The 12,219-nt window shown below is 41.9% G+C and overlaps 1 protein-coding gene across 1 annotated transcript; it reads left to right on the forward strand.

The window, feature by feature from the left end:
• The first annotated feature begins 1,082 nt into the window (after window positions 1-1,082).
• On the forward strand, window positions 1,083-11,474 carry LOC109785899 (starch synthase 3, chloroplastic/amyloplastic). The gene is made up of 16 exons (XM_020344478.4): window positions 1,083-1,425; window positions 2,383-2,446; window positions 2,915-5,617; window positions 5,877-6,094; window positions 6,432-6,702; window positions 7,477-7,652; window positions 7,767-7,874; window positions 8,121-8,230; window positions 9,126-9,228; window positions 9,493-9,663; window positions 9,789-9,917; window positions 10,006-10,188; window positions 10,306-10,437; window positions 10,534-10,645; window positions 10,736-10,859; window positions 10,941-11,474. The coding sequence occupies exons 1-16, from the start codon at window positions 1,327-1,329 to the stop codon at window positions 11,071-11,073; spliced, it is 4,836 nt and encodes a 1,611-aa protein (XP_020200067.1). The 5' UTR covers window positions 1,083-1,326; the 3' UTR covers window positions 11,074-11,474.
• Window positions 11,475-12,219: the final 745 nt, after the last annotated feature.

Below are 12,219 nucleotides of genomic sequence, written 5' to 3' on the forward strand. Positions count from 1 at the left end.
TGGCGTCGGGATCTAGCAGACATGGGGAAGACTCCCCAGCTGACGTGCCACAAAGTCTCGATCTCGTCGCTTATGAGGTCTAGTTCATCGGCTCAAAAAGCATCCTTGTACGAGACGGTGCTCCTCCAGATCTAGATATGACGGCGCCCCTCTTGCTTCAGTGTTGCATCAGCGACGAAGGAGGACGATGTTTCAGTGTGGCACAAAGATTCTGCCAGTGTGAAACTCTAGTTTTATTTCTTGCGGAGTCTTTGATGGATATTGCAAGGCATCTATATATGTGTGTTGTGGTGACAACATGTGTACCCATTGTAATCCGTTTGTCTAATGAAATATATGTGATGGGAGAGGATTTGGAGCATTGGGGTGCTCCACCCCCCCCCCCCCCCCCCCCCCCCATATGAGTATTAAATTCAAAAAACAAACCGAGGATATTCAAAAAGTCTACAATTTTGGGATACTAAACCTGGATGCTCAGTCTACTCCCATGTGAAGTTTCATGAAAAAAATATCAGGAAACGTATTCTCAGTAAAAACAGACAAAAAATTCTTATGCACAGAAAAAAACTGTTTGGGTGGATCATAGGTCAGACTATATTTTCTTCCATGGATACATGTCATGGTATTTTTTCACAAAACTTCACATGAGAGTAGATTTGGGCATCCAAGTTTGATATCCCCATATTCCAAGTTCTTTCGAATTTTCCTAGTATTTTTTGAAATTAATATTCGTATAGGGGTGGAGCATCCAGGAGCTCTGGTGTATTTTTCAATATATGTATGGTTATTTAAAAAAAACTCGTACAACAATCTCAGAAAAAACTGGACGGTTTATTCTAGCTGATTTTGTGTGCAGTTTCCCATAATCAGAAGTGGCCCTCAGCCCCTCACTCTTCTTCCTCCTACCTTCTGCTCTGTCTTCCGCTTCCTGCACGAACATTCGCGTTGAAGTTTTTTCAAAAGAAAACAATATACTTGCTGGAAAAAGAAAGCAAGTACAAAAAACACCAGCCATCCACCACCGTCCGTTACTGGTCCACCTGCATTTCCATGTGTGCGCACACGGAGAAGCAGCTCGAACAAAAAAACCAAACGAAAATAAGGGATCGAAGCTGCTCTCGGACAAAATGGTTGAAGGACGAAGGAGCCTTTTTGGTGCGCAGATCTCCACGCCAGAGCGTTGTATTCCAATTTTAGTTCTTTCCCCGTGAGGAGGGGAGGCTAGGCGGGCGAGGCAGAGGGGATAGGGCAGTCGCCGCTGCGTGGTGGACTGACTGGTGTGGTGGGTGGTGGGTTTTGCGGGCGGGGTTTAGTAGGTTCCCGGAAATGGAGATGGTTCTCCGGCCACGGAGCCCTCTGTGCCCTCGGAGCAGTCAGCCGCTCGTCGTCGTCCGGCCGGCCGGCCGCGGCGGCGGCCTCGCGCAGGTACGGGTGATTATGGTTCTTGATTCGGTCGGTTCACGGAATGTTGTTTGATTTGGTTCTGTCCCGGGTCAGGTTCATAGTGATTTTATTCCGCAAAAAAAAAGGTTTATAGTGATTTTGATTTCTTTCATCTCGGGAACATTTTTATATCTGGGAGTCAAAGGGCATTGGTTTTGATTTGCATGCGGAACATATTGGTTATTTATTAATGTGGTGAGCTGGAATTCATACTGGCTTAAAACGACGTGATTTTAATTGCTGGAAGAGGTAAAGAACATGAATTCTGTTATATTTGTTAAAAAAAATCCCCTGTTCTAGCGTTTCAGTCTGCATGATCATGGAAATGTTAATGTTAATGCTGGTTAATTTGGAGTGAAGATTTCCACGGCAAGAGTTTCGAACAAGAAACAGAAATTCATTGCGAAAAAATGGTGGAGCGAATTCGGAGAGTATTTACATTGTCTGCACCTTGTATGTTTGTGATGAAGTTATTTCCATATATTTTTTGCGATAAAGTTACTTCCGTATGTAAGGCGAGCATTGCCATCTTTCTATAAGCTGGTATTTGTCTGCCAGATAGCGAGTGTATCAGTAGTTCGAATTGCGCTAATGTTTTTTGACGAAACGAAACTATGAAGACGATATAAATTGGATTACATCCTTTCTGTTGAACGGAGAAATTTATCCTTGCTTAGAAGTGAGGTCAGAAAATGAGATACAGTGGGGACCTTCCCTACTGTATTATGCTAAAAAGAAGAAGTGAGGTCAGAAGGCGATTTCAGTAGAATTTATATGAGAGGCATAAATAATTTGGTAGGATTAAATGACCTTGATAATTCTGTTCCGATTGTTCGCAAATACCTTCGGATTTTCTCAAGCATTATCTATAAGAAGGTTTCCTTTTTACGCTCAAACATGTTGAGCTGCACAACTTATTTTCCCTTTTGTGTTTTCCAGCCTTTTTTGATGAATGGCAGATTTACTCGAAGCAGGACCCTTCGATGCATGGTAGCAAGTTCAGGTTTGAGGAATAATCTGTCAAATGGCCTATCATTCTATCTGTTTGGAAGCAATGTCTTATTCAAACCTCAGTATTTTGATACTACGGTTTTCTATAGCGATGACAATGAATACTGTAGTTTATGAAACCAACAGTCTTTCTAAGTATTTCGGCAACAGTGGTATGTTTGGCAATCAAAAGTATACAGCATTGCAATAGGCCACCAGTAGACAAGGCCTTTGTTGCGTTTCTCAGTTTTTTAAAAAGAGGTCCCAACTACTTTTTTTAATACTGCAAAAACACTACAGTTTTGTGGATACTGTAGTTTATAATACTACAATTTTTATTACAGCCAAACACCTCAAAGTATTTAAAACCATAGTTTTTAGAAAAACTGTAGTATCCTTGAAATACTTTGAGAATACTTTGCAACGAAACACAGCCCAGATGTTCTGTTAACTTCATGTCTTTCCAAATTGCATCATTCAGATCCTCCTAATAGGAAATCAAGAAAGATGGTATCACCTCAGGTTAAAGTCATTTCTTCTAGAGGATATACGACAAGACTCATTGTTGAACCAAGCACCGAGAATATAGAACACAATAATCGGGATGAAGAAACTCTTGATACATACAATGCGCTATTAAGTACCGAGACAGCAGAATGGACAGATACTAGAGAAGCCGAGACTGCTAAAGCGGACTCGTCGCAAAATGCTTTAAGCAGTTCTATAATCGGGGGAGTGGATGTGGCGGATGAAGATATACTTGCGGCTGATCTGACAGTGAATTCATTAAGCAGTATAACGAAGAAGGAAGTGGATGCAGTGGACAAAGCTAGAGTTAAAGAAGACGTATTTGAGCTGGATTTGCCAGCAACTACATTGAGAAGTGTGATAGTGGATGTGATGGATCATAATGGGACTGTACAAGAGACATTGAGAAGTGTGATAGTAGATGTGATGGATGATGCGGCGGACAAAGCTAGAGTTGAAGAAGACGTATTTGAGCTGGATTTGTCAGGAAATATTTCAAGCAGTGCGACGACCGTGGAACTAGATGCGGTTGACGAAGTCGGGCCTGTTCAAGACACATTTGAGGCGAACTCGTCAGGAAATGTTTCAAACAGTGCAACGGTACGGGAAGTGGATACGAGTGCTGAAGCTGGGAATGATCAAGGCATATTTAGAGCAGATTTGTCAGGAAATGTTTTTTCAAGCAGTACAACAGTGGAAGTGGGTGCAGTGGATGAAGCTGGGTCTATAAAAGACAGGTTTGAGACGGATTCGTCAGGAAATGTTTCAACAAGTGCGACGATGTGGGATGCAATTGATGAAACCGTGGCTGATCAAGACGCAGTTGAGGCGGATTTGTCGGGAAATGCTTCAAGCTGCGCGACATACAGAGAAGTGGATGATGTGGTGGATGAAACTAGATCAGAAGAGGAAACATTTGCGATGGATTTGTTTGCAAGTGAATCAGGCCATGAGAAACATATGGCAGTGGATCATGTGGGTGAAGCTACCGATGAAGAAGAGACTTACCAACAGCAATATCCAGTACCGTCTTCATTCTCTATGTGGGACAAGGCTATTGCTAAAACAGGTGTAAGTTTGAATCCTGAGCTGCGACTTGTCAGGGTTGAAGAACAAGGCAAAGTAAATTTTAGTGATAAAAAAGACCTGTCAATTGATGATTTACCAGGACAAAACCAATCGATCATTGGTTCCTATAAACAAGATAAATCAATTGCTGATGTTGCGGGACCGACCCAATCAATTTTTGGTTCTAGTAAACAACACCGGTCAATTGTTGCTTTCCCCAAACAAAACCAGTCAATTGTTAGTGTCACTGAGCAAAAGCAGTCCATAGTTGGATTCCGTAGTCAAGATCTTTCGGCTGTTAGTCTCCCTAAACAAAACGTACCAATTGTTGGTACGTCGAGAGAGGGTCAAACAAAGCAAGTTCCTGTTGTTGATAGACAGGATGCGTTGTATGTGAATGGACTGGAAGCTAAGGAGGGAGATCACACATCCGAGAAAACCGATGAGGATGTGCTTCATGTAAAATTTAATGTTGACAATGTGTTGCGGAAGCATCAGGCAGATAGAACCCAAGCAGTGGAAACGATAACTTGGAAGAAAGTTGATGAGGAACATCTTTACATGACTGAACATCAGATAGGTGCTGCCGAAGGACAGATGGTAGTTAACGAGGATGAGCTTTCTATAACTGAAATTGGAATGGGGAGAGGTGATAAAATTCAGCATGTGCTTTCTGAGGAAGAGCTTTCATGGTCTGAAGATGAAGTGCAGTTAATTGAGGATGATGGACAATATGAAGTTGATGAGACCTCTGTGTCCGTTAACGTTGAACAAGATATCCAGGGGTCACCACAGGATGTTGTGGATCCGCAAGCACTAAAGGTGATGCTGCAAGAACTCGCTGAGAAAAATTATTCGATGAGGAACAAGCTGTTTGTTTTTCCAGAGGTAGTGAAAGCTGATTCAGTTATTGATCTTTATTTCAATCGTGACCTAACAGCTTTGGCGAATGAACCCGATGTCGTCATCAAAGGAGCATTCAATGGTTGGAAATGGAGGCTTTTCACTGAAAGATTGCATAAGAGTGACCTTGGAGGGGTTTGGTGGTCTTGCAAACTGTACATACCCAAGGAGGCCTACAGATTAGACTTTGTGTTCTTCAACGGTCGCACGGTCTATGAGAACAATGGCAACAATGATTTCTGTATAGGAATAGAAGGCACTATGAATGAAGATCTGTTTGAGGATTTCTTGGTTAAAGAAAAGCAAAGGGAGCTTGAGAAACTTGCCATGGAAGAAGCTGAAAGGAGGACACAGACTGAAGAACAGCGGCGAAGTAAGGAAGCAAGGGCTGCAGATGAAGCTGTCAGGGCACAAGCGAAGGCCGAGATAGAGATCAAGAACAAAAAATTGCAGAGTATGTTGAGTTTGGCCAGAACATGTGTTGATAATTTGTGGTACATAGAGGCTAGCACAGATACAAGCGGAGATACTATCAGGTTATACTATAACAGAAACTCGAGGCCACTTGCGCATAGTACTGAGATTTGGATGCATGGTGGTTACAACAATTGGTCAGATGGACTCTCTATTGTTGAAAGCTTTGTCAAGTGCAATGACAGAGACGGCGATTGGTGGTATGCAGATGGTACGACACCTCAACCTTTGTACATAAGGCAACATTGTTTTGATTTTTTTTTGTTGAGGAAACATTTGTTTTGATTCTAGCATAATGCTCCTACAAATATGGCATGAATTTCCTTGTTTTATTGATGTCATGAGAAAGTATTTTATTAACTCGAAGGCCTTGGAAGCTCAACATTTACCATAGACAGACGCTTAAAGATCATTTGTATTCCGTGGATCATATATGTAATGTAATACCTGTCTTTTCTCTATATGTACAGTTATTCCACCTGAAAAAGCACTTGTGTTGGACTGGGTTTTTGCTGATGGGCCAGCTGGGAATGCAAGGAACTATGACAACAATGCTCGACAAGATTTCCATGCTATTCTTCCAAACAACAATGTAACCGAGGAAGGCTTCTGGGTGCAAGAGGAGCAAAACATCTATACAAGGCTTCTGCAAGAAAGGAGAGAAAAGGAAGAAACCATGAAAAGAAAGGTCAGTTGCAACAAAATCTTTGCATATAGATCTCTATAATTTTGGCAGTTAACCCCTGAGTGATGGCAAATATATTCCCTTTCGTCTATTTTCCAAATTCAAAATGCATGGTTCCATGCAAGCTTATCCAAAATCACTTGATAATATACCAATCACAACATAACTTTGTTTACCATAAGAACATTCCTACTTAAAATTTGCAAGGTAACTCCCTTTCGAGGCTGGTTGGCTTGATGAGTAACTGGCAATTAACAAAGAAAAGATATATCTGATGTTTGGAACAAAACATATGATCAGGGTTGTTTGGGTTGACTCATGTTCCTTTTTACCTACACAGGCTGAGAGAAGTGCAAATATCAAAGCTGAGATGAAGGCAAAAACTATGCGAAGGTTTCTGCTTTCCCAGAAACACATTGTTTATACCGAACCGCTTGAAATACGTGCCGGAACCACAGTGGATGTGCTATACAATCCCTCTAACACAGTGCTAAATGGAAAGCCGGAGGTTTGGTTTAGATGCTCTTTTAACCTTTGGATGCATCCAAGTGGAGCATTGCCACCCCAGAAGATGGTGAAATCAGGGGATGGGCCGCTCTTAAAAGCCACAGGTTTATTGCGTTATTACATCACTGTTATTAGTATATATATAACCATTTTTATGCAATCAATAGAGTCAAGTGCAACTAATGATGCACAGATAGGATCCAATATTTCTTGTTCTATTATTGGTAATAATTAGCTAGTTTAATGCCATAAGCCCATAACAGATATGCAACTACTCCCTCCAATCCATATTACTTGTCGCAACTTTGGTACAACTTTAGTACAAAGTTATACTAAAGCTGTGACAAGTAATATGGACCGGAGGGAGTACTATATAAGCTTGTAGCTGTTTTGAGACCGAGTGTCTGCTCGGGTGGCTAGCTGGAGCGGGCTGAAGTGCTTGCAGGCACCTCTTCTCTAAAAAAAAGTGCTTGCAGCCCCCCCGCCCCCTCCATAGGGTGAGTGGTCACCTTTCTTCTTAAAAATTATGGCACCAAGGGAAATTCTCGGCTGGTCGAGCTTGTAGCTATTTTTTCGGAGCGTGAATGGGAGCGTCTTTCTGTATAAGGCCTATAGGCTTACTTTGATATATATTGTGAAGTCACTTAAGCCTTGTTAAAACGTAGAAACTTAGTTCCGCAACTTGGCCAAATCCCTGTTAAATTGGTTTACTGTGTACTAGATGCATCGATGGCGCAGAGTCCGGGGGGTAATAAAGCTTCCATTTTCTACAATGAAGTTAATTATCCTACTTGCCTTGTAATTACTGAGTACAATACAGAGCACCGAAAAGCTGTATCCTTCCTACTTCCTTATGTTTATCTGTGTTCCTTGTCTAGTTAATGTTCCACCGGATGCCTATATGATGGACTTTGTTTTCTCCGAGTGGGAAGAAGATGGGATCTATGACAACAGGAATGGGATGGACTATCATATTCCTGTTTCTGATTCAATTGAAACAGAGAATTACATGCGTATTATCCACATTGCCGTTGAGATGGCCCCCGTTGCAAAGGTAATATAATTCTAAGGCTAGTTTCTTTGATGCGAGGCGAGATCTCATCACCTTATGCCTTTTTTTCATTCTATGCCATAATACTATGCTCTGTCATGATCGATGATCTCATAGGTTGGAGGTCTCGGGGATGTTGTTACAAGTCTTTCACGTGCCGTTCAAGATCTAGGGCATACTGTCGAGGTTATTCTCCCGAAGTACGACTGTTTGAACCAAAGCAGTGTAAGTTGAAGTACTGTACTACATAATCTATTCACTTAGTCTTTAAAATTTCAACTCAAAATGCCACGAAGCTTCAACTGAAGCTAAAGAATTCTGAGCTGCGATGGAGCGCAGTAGGGTGGCACAGATCCCAATAAACCAATATATGACCAATAAGGGGGTGCCAAGATCAGTAGGCACTAATGAATTTCCTTTGTTTTATATCCATTATACATTATTAATCAAGTTACATCTATTTCAATGCAGGTCAAGGATTTACATTTATATCAAAGTTTTTCTTGGGGTGGTACAGAAATAAAAGTATGGGTTGGACGAGTCGAAGACCTGACCGTTTACTTCCTGGAACCTCAAAATGGGTATGAATCAGCTAATGTATAGTTTTTTTTGTGGGAAATGTATAGTTGAGTGATATAAAACATATTACTTCTTTTCACAAAATTATTAGGCTAGAGCCTTGTACTGGTTAATAATGTGTACCTTTTTCTCATTCATATAACTACTTATCGTAGACTATAGAAGCCAATTAGTAACACAATACATTGGCCTTGGCATTCCAGGCTGAGAGCTAGTTATAACAATGATATGTGAGATTAGTGGCTCTATAACCACTTTTGAGCTAAAGGAATTTGCTGCTAGATGAGCCAATCAATCCAACTAATTTTAAATTCCATGATCACCCTTGGACACGCAGCCTGCACAACCAAGAACACAGCTAAGATCATCGCGTGGGCACAAAAGGTTGTGCATTAAGGCTAGGCCCTGGTCAGTGGCTGTCAAGGACTCCATGGGGCTCCTTACAGTTTTTATTCTGATATCTCTTGCGCCCATATGACGCTACCAAACGCTTGTAACCTGTAGCAAACTATTGCCATCTGTCACTCAATGATAAGGTAGACAATCTTTCCTTTCCCTTTAAGATGTTCAACCTTTATTTATGCTTGAGGATGCGTTTGATTGTCAAATTTCAGTTTCTCTAGATTGCAGACACACTTGCACGTGCTGTGTACACCTTCCATTATCTGGCATGGGATTTGCATTTCAATTAAGAGAAATATGAAAGAAAGAAATGTTATCACCTGAATGTTAGAGCTTAAAAGGCACAAGCAATCAGCACCATTTATCAAAAATAAATGATTTACTTGTCTAGTTGTCTCTTTTTGGTTCTCTTCCTGTAAGTGGATGCCAATATCTCAAGAACTCTCCTGAGGATTTTTCTTCACAACCTATTCATTTTGACATTTCCTTTTCTAGGATGTTTGGCGTCGGATGTGTATATGGAAGGAATGATGACCGCAGATTTGGGTTCTTCTGTCATTCTGCTCTTGAGTTTATCCTCCAGAATGAATTTTCTCCAGTACGTATTATTTAGAATACTAGCTGCTATATTGACTTTTTCTTTGTGAGACTACACTTTCTTGTTTACCATTCCAGTGCACCATGTTCAAAATCTTGTATTCAGCGCGTTACTTTCAGTTTCTTTACTACTAGCTTATTTGGTGCATTGGTGTTTCCTTTCCTACTCTACTATCTGAATGCTACTTGTGTATTCGCAACAGTTGCTTCTTTATCCCCTTCCATTTCTCAGTTAAAAAAACTTGCATCTGTATTCACGTGACAGCATATAATACATTGCCATGATTGGTCAAGTGCTCCGGTCGCCTGGCTATATAAGGAACACTATTCCCAATCCAGAATGGCAAGCACTCGGGTTGTATTTACCATCCACAATCTTGAATTTGGAGCACATTATATTGGTAAAGCAATGACATACTGTGATAAAGCCACAACTGTGAGTGCCTTACTGTCTTGTAATTTTTAATCTTTCTGTTTGGCGCACAGAAAATCTTCCACATTTTACAGAATCATGTTCTTGTGTTTTGTACGTATTCAACTATTTCCACCCAAACTTTTCAGGTTTCTCCTACATATTCAAGGGACGTGGCAGGCCATGGTGCCATTGCTCCTCATCGTGAGAAATTCTACGGCATTCTCAATGGAATTGATCCAGATATCTGGGATCCATACACTGACAATTTTATCCCGGTACCAGATTTTTTCCCAGAGTGCAAGTAGATATATACCAAGGCCACAGATAGTTTTATGCTTAACTATGTGTTTCATACTACTTCAGGTCCCTTATACTTGTGAGAATGTTGTCGAAGGCAAGAGAGCTGCAAAAAGGGCCTTGCAGCAGAAGTTTGGATTACAGCAAACTGATGTCCCTATTGTCGGAATCATCACCCGTCTGACAGCCCAGAAGGGAATCCACCTCATCAAGCACGCAATTCACCGAACCCTCGAAAGCAACGGACAGGTTCATCATCCCTTGTGAACGAATAAACATCAAACGTTTTGTTTATAAAAAGTTGCTTACTATTTGTTTTTGTTTACTTCAAAACAAAAGTCTGAAAATGAAGTGTTTGGTTCCTAGGTGGTTTTGCTTGGTTCAGCTCCAGATCATCGAATACAAGGCGATTTTTGCAGATTGGCCGATGCTCTTCACGGTGTTTACCACGGTAGGGTGAAGCTTGTTCTAACCTACGATGAGCCTCTTTCTCACCTGGTGAGCTCCAATATCCTACACACCATCTAGCCAGCCCTCCATTATGGGAGCTGGAGACTACTTTATAATTTAGGTTGATGATCGATCATGCTGCAGATATACGCTGGCTCCGACTTCATTATTGTCCCTTCAATCTTCGAACCCTGTGGCTTAACACAACTTGTTGCCATGCGTTATGGATCGATCCCTATAGTTCGGAAAACCGGAGGTGTGTGACTATTTCTCTCCATTATGCTGCACTGATTTGCATATGTCGAGCTGTTGGACATGAAATGGAAACTATCCTTTGGTATCGCAGGACTTTACGACACTGTCTTCGACGTAGACAATGATAAGGACCGGGCTCGGTCTCTTGGTCTTGAACCAAATGGGTTCAGTTTCGACGGAGCCGACAGCAACGGCGTGGATTATGCCCTCAACAGGCAAGTATCGTTCCTCAATTAGCCCTGAATTCAGCAGTAGTGCTAGGTTATTTACCTTGCATGTTCCATACCTCATTTCAGAGCAATCGGCGCTTGGTTCGATGCCCGTGATTGGTTCCACTCCCTGTGTAAGAGGGTCATGGAACAAGACTGGTCATGGAACCGGCCCGCACTGGACTACATTGAATTGTACCATGCCGCTCGAAAATTCTGACACCCAACTGAACCAATGGCAAGAACAAGCGCATTGTGGGATCGACTACAGTCATACAGGGCTGTGCAGATCGTCTTGCTTCAGTTAGTTCCAAGCGCACTGCAGTCGTACATAGCTGAGGATCCTCTTGCCTCCTCCACCAGGGGGAACAAAGCAGAAATGCATGAGTGCATTGGGAAGACTTTTATGTATATTGTTAAGATTTTCCTTTTCTTTTCCTTCCCTGCACCTGGAAATGGTTAAGCGCATCGGCAATATAAGAACCGCAGTGACATTTTGTGAGTAGCTTTGTATATTCTCTCATCTTGTGCAAACTTATGTGCATGCTAGGCTCTCTGATCATGTGGAAGCTTTGTTATATGTTACTTATGGTATACATCAATGATATTTACATTTGTGGATGAGCTACTGCACTTGGTTTCTGCTATCTGTTTTGTGAAATGGCAGGGCCATGATTATGCAGATTCACTGGTTCTGAAACAGACACGCTCCTCTAAGCTGTGACTGTGAGCTCTGAAAACAGCATTGTTAACATCTATTAGTATAAACTAAGGTACATCAACGGTGAAGATTTACGAGCTAAACTCCGTTTGGTTGTAGACATTCACTAGAAGTATAAGCGCGCTTTTCTGCGCCGCCTAGGCTGCAATGATTTTTTTTTATGTGTGTGTGGATATTTCACTATGACCTGTGGGCAAAAGGCTGGCCGAGATTTAGGAAGCGCTCAAGCAATTGGCCAATGGGAAGGTGCCGGGCCCTGATGGTTTCACGGCCCAGTTCTTGCGCTCCTGCTGGGATATCATCAAGGGAGATCTTTGTGACGCCTTCGACAAGCTCTTCTCTTTGAATGGGCGTGGATTCCAAAAGTTGAATGAGGCCTTACTCACCCTTCTCTCAAAGCGGGCGCATCCTCATTGTTCAACCATTGACTAATCAGCTTGATCCACCTGATTGCGAAGCTTTTCGCCAATGTCCTCTCCCTCCGTCTCGCACCGCGACTTGGTGAGATAATCTCGGTGAACCAGAGCGCGTTCATCCACGACATTTCCTACTGGTTCAACAGACGGCATGTCTGCTGCATAATCTCAAATCACCGCGTGTGCTCCTCAAGCTTGACATTGGCATGGGCCTTCGATTCTGTGTCAT

The sequence above is a fragment of the Aegilops tauschii genome, chromosome 1 (genome assembly GCF_002575655.3).
Source record: "Aegilops tauschii subsp. strangulata cultivar AL8/78 chromosome 1, Aet v6.0, whole genome shotgun sequence".
Taxonomy (NCBI): domain Eukaryota; kingdom Viridiplantae; phylum Streptophyta; class Magnoliopsida; order Poales; family Poaceae; genus Aegilops; species Aegilops tauschii.